The sequence below is a fragment of the Populus euphratica genome, unplaced genomic scaffold, assembly GCF_000495115.2.
Source record: "Populus euphratica unplaced genomic scaffold, PopEup_1.0 scaffold1333.1, whole genome shotgun sequence".
Lineage (NCBI taxonomy): Eukaryota > Viridiplantae > Streptophyta > Magnoliopsida > Malpighiales > Salicaceae > Populus > Populus euphratica.
Window position 1 is genome coordinate 21,875 of NW_011501182.1, and position 14,330 is coordinate 36,204.

General features: G+C 36.4%; 1 protein-coding gene across 2 annotated transcripts; it reads right to left on the reverse strand.

The window, feature by feature from the left end:
- Positions 1-6,187: 6,187 nt before the first annotated feature.
- Positions 6,188-13,423, reverse strand: LOC105117396 (ABC transporter B family member 1-like). Of its 2 annotated transcripts, XM_011015048.1 has the most exons (11): positions 12,709-13,423; positions 12,539-12,593; positions 12,256-12,431; positions 11,947-12,147; positions 11,557-11,816; positions 11,145-11,461; positions 10,722-10,945; positions 9,154-9,527; positions 8,306-9,020; positions 6,613-7,929; positions 6,188-6,333 (listed from the first exon to the last, which is right to left on the reverse strand). In XM_011015048.1, exons 1-10 carry the CDS (start codon positions 13,192-13,194, stop codon positions 6,643-6,645), a joined length of 4,095 nt encoding a protein of 1,364 aa, XP_011013350.1. In that variant the 5' UTR covers positions 13,195-13,423; the 3' UTR covers positions 6,188-6,333; positions 6,613-6,642. The 2 variants fall into 2 exon arrangements, with proteins under 2 accessions (XP_011013350.1, XP_011013349.1); XM_011015047.1 differs by lacking the exon at positions 6,188-6,333 and having other exon boundaries at positions 6,415-7,929; positions 12,709-13,422.
- Positions 13,424-14,330: the final 907 nt, after the last annotated feature.

Genomic DNA, 14,330 nt, shown 5'->3' on the forward strand with positions numbered 1-14,330 from the left:
ATTCTCTAACCTTAATATTTATTGTTATCATTATTTAATCTTTACGTTAATCTTCCATCTCAAAGTTCTTATCAACTTCTTCTTCTTCTTCTTTATTATTATTATTACTATTACTACTACTACTACCATTATTATTATTGTTATTGTTACTATTATTGTTGTATTATTATTATCTATAATTTATAAAATTAACTTTCCTGTAGTTCGATCTCGATCTTGTCGGGTTATTTATTACTTCGACACTTCTATACTTAAAAAAAAAATATTAATCTTTTAACCATGTCATGTAAAGTTGGTATAACTTGCTCCATTCCTTTCATTATTAAACAAACACAAGTTTTGGCTTTCTTCATGTCTTCCACAAATTCATCCTCTTTAAGAGCCATCGACAGTAGATTCCTCCCTTCCACCTTTGGTAAAACGCTGTTGTGATGACTGGGAACCACTACTGTCCACTTGTCATTCCAAGAGAAAACATACGTGTTGTCCCTTCTTCTGTGAGTTGCATCTACATCAAACTGCCGTGGCCTGCCTAGAAGAACGTGACAAGCGTCCATCTCTACAACATCACAAAGAATTTCAAATATGTAAGTCTTTCCCAAAGATAATGGTAAATAACATTGTTGAATAATTGCGTCTAGCTTGCAAGCGTAAAAACTCCTCGGTATAAGCAGACACTGAACGTGTACCTTGAAAACAGTTATGAAGACATTGAAAATGGACTTGTTCATAATCTAATGGAAGAAAACGACCCTTTAAGAGCGTTTTCATCTGAGTCCAATTCCGAATAGGAGCTGTCATCTTGATCTCAACAAGTCTTGGTGACGCTGCCACCACGCACCAGCACCTCCACGTAATTTATAAGGTACAAAATCCACCTTACGTTCCAGCTTCAATCCTCATAATATCGAAGAAATGCTCCACTTTATGTATCCATCAAATTAAGAAACTACTCAATATCTACGACACCGCTGAAAAAAGGTAGATCAGCCTTCATTTGATAGGAATCACCTAGTTGGACCCCATTTCTAGCACGTGGTCTGAATTCACCTCCAAGGCCCTCTTCATTTTCATCTTCAAGTTCAATATATAGAGGGACAACATGTTCCTCACGCAAGTTCGGTCTTTCCCTTGCAACTATAGAGGCTGCTCTCTGGACTTATGGGGGTGGGGCGTTGATTTGCTTACCTCTGACAAGTTCATTCAACATCTCAATGCTCCTAGCCATTCCTTCTACACTCTGCTTTATCCTTGTAAGACGTTCTCCAGTATCATTATCTTGCCCAGCCATCACAAGACCTGACTCTGATACCACCTGACGCAGCACAAAACGTTGATGGTTCGTGATTTCGATCATGGAGACCAAGATTGTTGATATCGTTCAACAAGACGATCGTTAAATCCAGAATTTAAGGGGAATTCTGAACTAGATACCTAAGCAAAATTCATTATCATTCTTCTGCGGTTACAACAAACTAAATATAGTAACAAATCATTAAAGCTACTATTAAAACTCCCAGATAACATAGTAATTAGAATGCAAGAATAAAGATAAAATGTCTAGATTCGAACAGTGATCAAATTCACTCCATTAATTGCAGTAGACTTTAATGATCAGATTCAAAGTTTCTGAAGACTTCATTAATGATGGTTGGCTTCGGAGTGGACTTAATTTGGTTGTCTTCTTGCAATTTTTGATTTGGATGCTGCTCTTCATTATCTTATAGTTTTCATCACCTAGAATCTAACTAGTTCAACTACACTACTCAGGATTGCCGGGTAAATTTTGCTTGGAAGCTAATATAAGTGGTTTATGTATTTACAAATTGGGATCATACCTCAACTTTCTTTATAGTCCCCAATACCTCAAGCCTGCACTTTGAGATGTGTGCTTTAATTTTCCTTGGTGTATTTTAAAAAAGAAAAAAAAGGCACTTAAGATCACAAGAGATTTTTAGTGAAATGGGCTAATTGGGTGTCGTGGAGTTTTGCCCCAGTGGAGATGGTAGAAGAGGCAAGCGCGAAATTTTAGAGGGAGCAAACCCTTCACTGACTATCGAGCTGCTCGTCAGCGCCATTCATATGTGCCCAACTTTAGTTTTAGGATTTTGTTAATTTGTTGGAACGTGAGAAACAGGAAAGGAAAGTATAACATTTTCAAAAGCAACCTGCACATGAATGTGAATTCTTAACTGGCGGTAGTTGTCGGCTAAGGAGGCAAAGTGAATGTCTCGTCTGCTTGTGAAACTTAAAGGCAACCCATAACTTGTTTTGCCGGTTACAGATGTTCTAATCTTAAGAGAATTTTGAGGGTATTTTATCAAAATATCACAGGAGGATATAGCATGTGACAAAAAAAATAATTTTTTGAGGAAATAACGTATTTTTATGAATCGCTAATAGAAATAATGGGTTATAACCAGGTATTTATATGCTATAACGATGGCCTCAATTATCGACATGAATACTTACATCCACATTAATAATTACATCTTCTTGCTCCTCTGCATGATCTTAACCATTCTCCCCCAGTTCATCTTCAAGAAGCTCACCAAAGCAACAACCAACACTAAACTCCACCTTCCTCCAAGCAGACCAGCTCTTCCAGTAATTGGTCACCTCCACCTCTTCACTCTTGCCTTGTACAAATGTTTCTACAATCTCTCCTCCAAATTAATATGGCCCTCTCCTGTATCTCCGACTGGGCCCTCGCATTGTCATCTCGTATCATCAGAATCCATGGCAACAGAGATCTTCCGGATCAATGATCTTGCCTTTTCGTCTCGCCCAACATTTGCTTTAAATCTGTTTATGAGTTACCTTGGGGAACCTCGGGATTTATCACTGCACTTTATGGTGATTACTGGAAATTCATTAAGAAACTTTTTGTGACTGAACTGCTTGGACCAAAAGCGCACACAAAATAAGAAACAATGAGGGGCAACAAGAATAAATGCTGGAGTTATGCAAAAAAATGTTATTTTTCCAAAACTTTTACATCTGTTTTTTCAAAACTTTTAGCAAAGTGTGTTTGGTTTAATAATTTTTTATTATTTTTAGCAAAGTGGAGATTTAATAATTTTTGTAGTTGTTTGAAAAAAATTGTCTCAGAAAGTATTTTTTATTAAAATTGGTTTGGTATTTATATATATTTGATTAAAATTGTAATTAAAATTATGATAGAATAAAAAATAATTTAATGTGTTTGGTTAAACATATTTAATGATGTTTGGTTAAACATGTTTTTTAAATTGATATTACAAAATAATTAAAATATATATATATATATATATTGATGGTTTTTAATTTAAATATTGTAAATTTAACTACCAGTATTACATCATTAAATAAATAATATTTTATATTAAATATTTTTTATTATTCTATTAAATTATCTACAATTTCATCATATATGAAATTCATCTGATAAGGACGATAGTTTTCATGTCTTTTTGAGTATGCAACAAAATCAGATAAAATATTATTAGAAAAAATTGAATTTGTGATCAAATTTCATAAATACTTCGTCATTATATAATTTTCTTTTAATTTATATAATATTATTAAATAATATTAAATATTAATTTTTCAAGTAAAATATAATTTTAAAAAAAATTTCTTTAAATATAAGTTGTTATAATTCGACACTCTTCACGTTAATAATATCAAGTGAAATTCATCTAATATTATTTACAATATCTAAATAAATTATATTTATCTTTAGCTACTTCTCATGAACCAACATTTTTTTTAAAAAAAAATCTCATATAAAAATAATACGTTTCAATATTATTAAACATAATGTTTACATGATGCATTTTAAAAATAAAAATTATTGTGTAAGCAAACACCTTCTAGCTTGATAAGAAAAACACTCAATTTTGACGCTCCTTCTCTCTCATGTCAAACACTTTATTTATGTTATATTTTGTTTAGCAAAACCAGGAATCCACGCATAAAGATTCCAGTTCCGTTCTCTTTCGTCCTCCTCAAGTAGTATGACAGGGACGCTAGGTGCAAATTTTGATTCCTTTTTGAATTCCCGCATAGCTTTACCTCCTCTGCTAATACCCTACGACAATTGCAAGAATTCCACTACTTTCCTGATTGAAAGTTTCAACAATTTTGTGAAGAATGGATAGGTGCAAGGGAGCCACCACCAATAACCAACTATTTTAACATTTTGGCTTTGTTTTCAGCTATTTTTTGGCTTTTGAATTAATTTCTTTGTTTAAATTCATAAAATAGAAAACAAAGGCAATAGATAATGGGTTATTAAAACATAGTTATTACTGATTATAGATTTGAAACCATAACAGAAGCATTCAAAAGAGAGAATGTGTTGAGTGATGGGGTCATTAGAATTTATTATGTGTTTGCAGCAACAAGTAATCAACAATTGGCAAATATTACCTTTGGAAAGGTATTGAAGAGCATACGGAGCAGAAAAATAGCACAAGAGCCTGCAAACAGGATTTGTGAAATGCATCTGCAAATGTTTAAGAGCTCAATTTTGTTTATCAAACAAAAAGAAAGAAAGAAAAGACTGATTCTCCCGTCTTTGGAGATTGTCAAATGAACTGCAAGTGAAGGATTTTCTCGAACAAAATATTTCCTGGAGAGGACGTGACAGAGAGATCCTAAAGGAGATTCAAGAATTCGGCAATGGATATGAACAGGGGATAGCGTCCATAATTATAAAAAATAACAAGAAATTTGTGTTTAGCAGTTATCCCTTACTTTTAAACCTGAAAAACAAGTTAAAGCTGTGCTCAAGGTTTTTTTTTTTTTCCCCCTTCTGAATAAGCAAATGTCCAGGAGAGAGTGTCAGAGCAATTGTTGTTGCTAGCTAGCATCGCCCTTTCTGTGAGGTGAAAGCTAGAAATCTAAATGGCATACATATGCTATATAGCCAATTAGGTATCATCCCTTAAGTTTATAGGTTGACAGTAAACCTCTTTCAATTGCATGAATTTCTTATTTTATTTGGGTTTATTGCGTTTTATTTCAATCAATGAGGGAAAGGTGGAAGGTCACAGTATTGGTTTCTGTTAGTAGAAACAGCAGCTTTGCTCCTGAAGATATGAGCTACCGAAGTCCTATCATTTTTATTAGGTTAGGTAGAACTTGGAAATCTTGATAACATCGGGTTTTCTTTTCTTTTGTTTCTTAATGTTTCTGTCTAATATATACTTTCTGGCGGTGGCTTTGGTGGATTGCTTTTGTATTCAAATGCAAGGTGGGTTGGGTGTGTCAGCTGCATCCACACTGTCACACTAAGAAGACCTTTGCAGTGAAGTAATAATTGTAAGACCAATGGACACTTGAACGGTATAAGAGGAAAAAAGAAATCTTTACAGAGAACAGCGCATGCTGCAGCCAGATGGATGTATCACCTGAATCCTGAATGCAAAATCATTTTGACCTCTTTATGAGCAGTTCACTATATCTTTCAGGTATTCTTGTCCCTTCCATTGTTTTAAGTATTTGCAACTTCCAATTCGGACAAGAAGCATCAGTTGTAGACTTGTTGTCAGCACTTGACAGGGTGTCATCACCCAATGTCAATCCACAAGCAAAATACAGATCTTGAGCACTTGAAAACAAGTGCACCATTAAAGCCCGTCTGTCGCTACTTAGCATCCATATGTTTCTTTAATGCAAAGGGATTAGGTATGGTCCACACAAAGCACACAGAGACGTAGCATCCCATGAAGCCATGATCTAACACTTTCATCTCCCTTGCTGTCATTTTCCAAATGCCATATCCTAAACTTCTCTCTACCGCTTATCCACCTGCACCAGCTTCTACTAATGGTTGAAGGTGCATGATTTACTGATTTCAATCAGGTCCATTTTTTGGAGTATTTTTCCTGTTTCTTCTATCTTGTCCTTCAAAACTCAAATGACACATACGCAATCCACCTCCATGTGAGCTTCGACACTCAATTTCGTTCCCCACAAGCCAAATCATAAAATAGATACGCATCCTATAGAGCTCAAGATTGGATGATTTCTAATCGCCAAGAGCTCATCACCTTAAAGTGTGGGCTGTGATGTATAATTTTCCAATACGTTATTAGTATTGAGGTCTACATGATTCATTGCCATTCGGGTCCTCCTTTTCCTTTGTATCAGTGTCGGAAAGTGATGGAATCCTAACATTCAGGATACCCCTTGTGGCCTCATTACAAAGACACAGCTCATTGATCATTGTAGCAAATATAATCAGGATTCCATGCATGATTTGATTAACATTACAAGTTTGGACACGTTTGTATTCGATATTACATGTCCTCATCGTACATTAACACGCAGGTAATGCCTTGACACCTCTCTCTCAATTATTTTCCAACACTGGGTACGTTTCTGGCCATTATGCGTCTTTTGTTAAAGCATGGGCGACAAAACAAATGCTCAAAGGATGCTTCCATGAATTTTAATCTTGCCGGAGTATTCATCGTTGTCATTTCCTTAGAAATATTCATAAGATTAGCAAATCTGTGGTAAAAAAGAAAAAAAAAATGATACATATACTATACTACTATACCATAACATTAAAACGGAAACAAAAACCCAAAAAAATCACATGGGGTTGTATGGGATATAATCCTGTTACTGGTGTTTTCTTTTTTAACCATACTAGCCTTCCTTCTCTCCATCATCTATAGGTCTAGTTGAGGAACTTGATCCTGATGCCATTCCAATGACTTGGCTATGTGTGAACCTTTGTAACTGTATCATGCGGGCATAAGACCCATCAGGATAATTTTTCAATAGATGCGAGTGGGATCCTTGCTCTGCTACTTTACCATCATCGATTACAGCAATGACATGGGCATTCCTTATAGTTGATAGCCGGTGAGCAACAACAATTGTGGTCTTTCCCGAGCAAGCACGGTCCAGAGCTTCCTGGACAGACCTCTCAGATTCTGCATCTAGTGCACTTGTTGCTTCATCAAGTAGCATGAGCTCAGCCTTCCTTATTAAAGCCCGGGCAATGGCAACTCTTTGCTTCTGTCCACCGGATAACTGAACTCCCCTCTCCCCTACGAATGTTTTGTACCCATCTGGCAATGAAGATATGAACTTATCAGCATTGGCCAAAGTAGCAGCTTCAATAATTTCAGCCTCAGTTGTTGACTCATTCCCGTAAGCAATATTTTCATAAATGGTAGTAGCAAAGAGGCAAGGCTCTTGAGGGACTACTGCAATGTGCTTCCTCAGGGACTTGAGATTATATTTCCTAATGTCCTTTCCATCAATCATCACACGCCCGGATGATGGCTCATAGAATCTCTGTATGAGAGCAATGACAGAGCTCTTACCACATCCACTAGGACCCACAAGGGCAAGAATTTTGCCAGCTCGTGCACGAAGATTGAGGTCACGGAAAACTGGAATGTCAGGGCGAGTGGGATAAGAAAAGTCTACATGCTTTAGTTCAACTTCTCCACGAAGACGGTCAGGAACTGGGGTGGCATCTGGATCATCAGGTTCAATTTCAGTTTTGCGGTCAAGCAGGTCGAAGACTGAGCGCATGGCTCGACCACCCTTAATGAAGTCAGGAGCCAAGGTTAATGTCTCAGCTGCACCATTGGCAGAGACCATGAGGACCATAAAAACTCGAATTGTATTAGAGAAATCAGAGATTCCATGCTTCACAAGCCAGGATGCATACCAAAGACCAAGAGCATAAGAAGCATAAAGAGAAAACTGTGCTATCCCAAATCCACTTCCTGCAATCTGTCCCTTCCAAAAGCAACGGCGTAAAGGTGTTTCAAGATTGGAAGAGAAAAGACCCACTATTTTTGCCTCTGAATTGAAGGCAGCAACAGTCCTCACATTGGCTATGGCCTCTCCAGCCAGTTGTGTAGCCTTCGAATGGGCAGCCTCTAGGTCTCCCGAGAAACCATTCATGAACATTTTCTGTTAACAATCAGAGCCCCAAAAAAAAATCAGAAAAAGTTAATTAAAGTGAATTATTTCACACACCTAACATAAGGGATGAAAATTTTAGATCACATCTGGCTTTTACAGAAAATGAAAACCACATTTAACGTATGAAACATCATAAACCCATTTGGATTTGTCAATGGATGTATAGAACTCTTCTGATGAATCATAAGATAATTAAAAAAGGAATCAATATGTCCATCTCTGAAACATATCATTTCCATCCTACATAATTCTTTCAGTATTGTTACCAAAAGCCAAGATCAAGTGAACAATTTACTGCTGACAGTAGCTTCTCAATAATCTGATTACAAGTGACATTACTGAAGAACTGGTCAGAGAAACAAACCTGTAGAACAGTGGCTGCAACAACCAAAGGGAAGACAGCGATGAGGACAAGAGCAAGACGCCACTGCAAAACAAACCCCACAGTGCAAGCAACTAGCAAGAGTGCTGTATTCTGTACAATCACTGAAATTCTGTCTCCAATGGCTGATCTGACATTGTTTGCATCGAGAGCCAATCTTGCTGCAATCCTAGCACTCTCATTTTCTTCCTGATCAAACCATGCCATTTCATTTTTTAGCACTGCTGTCAGCATTTTCTCCCTCACTCGTTTTGTAAGGTTTTCTCCCACAATATCCCAAAAGGAATGCTGTAGTGTATTGAATATCAGGGAAGCTGATGAGAGCCCAATTAGCAAATAGCAGTATTTTGCAATTTCTCTGCTCATATAAGCATGGTTCGGATTATAATAGATGCTGAGTACAGCGCTAAGAACATATGCAAAGAAGGCGCTAAGGGAACCACAAATAACAGACCCAATAGAACCAACCAAGGCATAGACCCATTCAGGAGAATTCATCTTTGCAAGGCGCCAAAAGGAACTAGCTTGCTCCTTGAAAGCAAGTTTTTCAAGTCGGTAATTGGGGAATGGGGCATCAAGGGAGAGACTAAAATCAGAGGTAGAAAAGTCAGAAAGCCTTCGTGAGTATGGTGATCGTCCATATGAAGAATTACGGGCAATTATTGGTGAGCTTACAGAGTTCCTGGCACTAGAAGGCCTGCAATAAAGAACAGCATTAAGTGGTAAACTAAAGGCTTGTCCATAAAAACATTTGCATGTTTTAGGAACAAAAGACATACCAAATTAGAATGATCAAATATTCAAATGAGGAATAAATTGATGGAACCTACCTTGCACTGCTCTTTCTGGCATTGTTTAGAGCTGTTTCATGTGCCATCTCCTGCATTCTGATGAGCTTAGCGTACACACCATTTTCTCCTTTAGCAATGAGCTCATCATGTGTTCCTATTTCACTAACACTACCCTGCTGGAGTACAGCAACAAGGTCAGCCTTGCGTATGGTGGAGAGCCGATGGGCAATGACAAGAGTAGTCCTACCAATCATGAACCTGTCAAGGGCCTCTTGCACAAGCTTTTCTGACTCGGAATCCAAAGCACTTGTTGCCTCGTCTAAAAGCAAAATTGCTGGGTTTTTCAACATAGCCCTGGCTATAGCTATTCTCTGCTTCTGCCCTCCAGAAAGCTGCAGTCCTCTCTCACCTACCTGCAATTTTCAAATCCTTTAAAACAAGTGCTGTGTGCTCTGTTGAATTTCTACATGATTTTTTTATCAATTACCAATGATTCCAATAAAAGTAGAAAAAAGAAACAAAAAAATTGAGAAATCATATTCCAAAATAAGACTGGATTGGAGAAAAATATTTGATAATTCCATTTTCATGCAATTACTCACCAACTGGTCAAAGCATAATGTGATTACCTTTTCAGGCATAATTGTATCAGCATAGGCACATTGACAGAATTTTCCTTCAGTTTATTTCTTTGAATTTTTCCCTAGGTCCGTTGTAAATTACGACTTTCTTGCCAATAATATGCTAATGTTAATTCTTTTTTTTTTCCTTGAAAGACATTGTGTAGCTTATAGTTTAGCTGATTAACTAGTATTCAAACGAGTAATTTCTTCATGAATATTAATTCATTCTTCTCTCAGCTATGTCTTCCCACTTGTGGTCTTCAAGTACTTATCTACCTCCAACGTCAACATCATAGAGATTCTTATTGGCCTTCTAATGTAGTGGAGTTTTGTAAAGACCCATGCCTTTCATTTAATGATGACATCATGCCTTTCATTTATTTTTATTTTAGTATTGCCTTCTTCTTGATATATCCTCTCTCTAAGTTTATTTCCTCCTTATTTCTGCATAAGTATATAAAACCTTACATTTGCACATGCAATGTTGACTATAGCATGTTACTTCTATCAAATGCATGCCTGACCAAAACGCATTCCCACATTGACTTCTAATAAGAAATCCGACAATGTTAGGCTGAGTTTGTTGACCAAATAAATCATTCAATCTTTTAATACTGTACTCTATAGAAGTGGCAAATTATATGGCATAAAAAATAAATCCAACTACTGTGATCTCCACTGACCACCGGTCAGGATCTATCATTTCATTTCACATTCTTGAATGAACTAGTTTTACCCCACCTGCCACAAAGTATTTTACCTTGCAGAGGGTTAGTTCAGTTGTTATTTCTTTCTTAAAGGATTTGATTCAAATTTACTCAGGGGATTTAAGTTCAGTTATTCCACATGTGTAAAGAAAATAGATAATTATGACAGCAAGTTAAATAGGCACTTAACAAGGTTAGACAACCTAGTTGGTTAAGCACCCATTGTCAATTTCTTACCCAATATTCACAGGCCACAGCACATTTAAAACCAACTTACCTGAGTGTCAAAGCCATCAGGTAGCTTGATAATGAATGAATGGGCATTTGCAACTCTGGCAGCTTCTTCGATCTCAACTTGATCTGCATCAGGCCTTCCCAGTAGTATATTTTCCTTGATGGTTGTTGCAAACAAGGCAGGCTCTTGGCTAACAAGCCCTATCTGTTGTCTCAACCATCGCAGCTTTAAAGTCTTAATGTCATGCCCATCTAGCAGTACTTGTCCTGCAAAAACTTTGTTTTATCAATAGAATACTTGTGCTAAAACTTTCAGATCCACATGTACTGGTTGAACGAAAGAAGCAAATTTACTTCAGTTGGCAGTTATACATTAATTCTGTCAATTTAAACATTGACATTTTTCACAAGATGTAATTGTCTACTGTAGTTTATTTACTAAGAATGAAAATATAGCACAATTTACCTGAGTTGGGATCATAGAATCTCTCAATGAGTGAGACTACAGTGCTTTTACCAGAGCCACTGCTGCCAACTAAAGCTATGGTCTTTCCAGCTGGGACATTAAGTGAAAAATTGTTCAGAATTCGAACGTCTGGCCTTGATGGGTATGCAAAATCTACATTATTGAGCTCCACAAGCCCAGTAACTGCCTCTAATTCTATCCCAGATTCACTGTTTCGATCAATAGCCGGCTTATGATCAATTATTCGGAAAATTTTTGCAGCTGCAACTTTTGCTTTCGCAAATGCACCCATGCTAGGGATAGCTTGTCCTATACCTCTGCCAACAAAACAAAACTTTAGCCAAATCAAGATTTGATTTGATAAATGTATCAAAATATTATACTTCATTACAAGATGAAATCAAGGGCTTACAATCCTCCAATCATGACTGCAAACATGGTAGCTATGGCTAGACCTCCATTGGTGTAACGATGTCTAACAAGATAACCTCCATACCAGAGAAGAAGAGCATAGCAACAGAAAACTACAAAGTAAGTTGCACCTAATCCCATTCCCTTAGAAAATCCACTCTTGTAACCGATCCTTTGAGCGACCTTCAAAGCTGACGAGTAGGCTTGTAATGCTCTTGATTCCCCAACAAATGCCAAAACAACCCGAATTTGGACTAGTGTCTGCAATTTGGCTTCAAATTAGCAAACACCCATATAATACAACCGGGAAAGATTCTCACTAAGTAACTTGAGCTCCAATCTTCTACAATTTGAAACTAAATCACAGAGTAAAGTTGCAATTTTTTGATACCTGCTCTACAATGTTTCCAGCCTGTGATAAAGCTTCTTGGCTCTTGCCAGAGAGTTTGGCTAATGTGGTGGTGTGGATGGCTCCAATCACAGCAATGAGTGGAACCACTGCCAGAGTAACCAGTGCCAATTGCCACACAGCGGTGAAACCCACCACAAATCCAGAAACAAATGTTGCCATATAGTGAATAAAATTACCCAGCTGCACAAAAACCAAAAAAAAAAGACGACGTCAGACAATTTTAGACAAAAAGGGGGGGAGGGGGTAATTAGGAATGATGAAACAGAGTTGTTCTTGTTCAGTTTTTACCTTCTCACTAATGGCATCTTGGACCATCACTGCATCAGTGTTAATGGCAAAAACAACGTCTGAGGTCCGAACCTCGGTGTCAAAGTATTGAATGTCCTGGTTTAACGCTGCTTCTAGGTACTTGATCCTCATCTTTGTTGATTGCCTCTCTCCAGTCCACATCCAACATGATATTTCTGCATCCAAAACTCAAGCTTTCTTTCAATTCCATTATTGTTGATTAGCATATCCAAACAATAGAAACCAATATCAAAACAAACCAGGCAACTGCAACAGAACCTACCTGCCCATGAAGATGCCCAAATGGCAGCACCAACGATAAGAAAGTAAAATGCGTACTGCAAAACTCAAAACCACAAAGTTACATTATTGTTCACATTTGTCAATATGTTAACATGAAAAAGGATGCTGCTTATTAGTACTTTTCATGAATTGTTTGTTTGAATCAAGTACCTTCAAAACCTCTTGCATCATCTTATCCATGTTATTGGCGTTAGAGCCAAAAGAGTTAACAAGATCGGCAAAGAACCGAAGAAAGAGAGGCAAAGAACATCCGTGTACAAATGCACCCATTGACCCAATTCCCATCAACACATAATCTAAACCATCAGCAAATCTAAACAGCTCTCCAAATCCAACTAGAGCCACATCACCCGGCTTCTCTCCATTGCCGCCACCACCACCACTACTACTAGAAGTCCCACCTTTCTTTGGCTCTGTGCTTTCCATTTCTCTTCTCTCAACTACACTTTGTTGTTGTTGTTGCAGTTGGTCCGTTGAGTTTGTGTATAATGTTAGACTTGGTGTTGTTGGTGTGATTTTAGAGGGGTGGGAGTGAGAAGAGGGATCAGGAGGAGGCTCAGACACGAGCTCAAGGCCTTGCATTTCTGACCATTTCCATTGTTCAATCGTCTTTATCTCTAGAGACTCTTGTGACATTTGCAAAAATTATCACTTGCTAGCTACCTAGCTTTATTGAACAGGCAAACCCACCTCCTTCTCTCCTCTTTATTATCTCGCACTATCTGGCTTTTGTGCTTATGTTCTTTTATTTTCCCTCTCTCTTAAGTCTTTTCTTTTTTCTTTTCTTTTACCCTCTCTTAAGTCATGTTTCTTACTTGATTGTTACTATTTCTGTCTCTCACCTTCTCCTCCTACCTTGTATCCAAAGCAGATACTGGCAAAGGGCTTTTTTAACTAAAAATAAAATTAAAAAATTAAGATATATGTGTAGATCAAGATATTTAATTTTACAAGATAATATATTTACCCTATTGTATTTGCTAAATTTATTTATTAAAATAATTTTTTTATTCAATTAAATAATAATAAAAATACACACATGCATTAAATTGATTAAATAAAATAAAATAAAAAATAAAAATATGCATGGCTACATATATTATAAATATTATTTGAGAATAAATATTTTTATTTTAAAAATAAAGTTTTTATGCGCAAAAGACAAAAAAATACAGATAAATCAAAAAAACCTCTTCAAAAATTAAATGCATATAAAATTACTGTCATTTAAAAAAAAAACTTCCTAAACAAAATAAAATACATAAGGGGCATTAATCTCAATATAAATATAAATAATAATTTTTAAAAAAATAAAAAGTCAGGTCAGCCTACTTGATCCATTTTGTTAAGGTCAACGCAGCTAAGCCCTCTTTTTTTCATATAAAAGTTTACCCTAATTTTAAAAAAAGCCCTCTTTTTTTCATATAAAAGTTTAGCCTAATTTTTTTTAAAAAAATTAAAGTTTGACAATGCGTTGTTTGTATTCTCCAGTTTCTGGTTGTTGTGGTGTCCAAAAAAACAAAGTTATTGGTTTTTTCGGTTCAAAATCTGAATTTTCAACCTATTTTTTATCTAAAACACTAAAAAACATCATAAACAACTTGATAAACTTATTCATATCCTCAAAAAACTATTTTAAAACTCAAAATCAACTCGAAACAAAAAATCTTACCCCGATTATATTTGTTTTTCTTGACAATTTCAAGGTAAAAAAAACTCCCTAACGTGAGCCCTGTCATTAAAAAGAATAATTTGACACTAATTTCAACCAT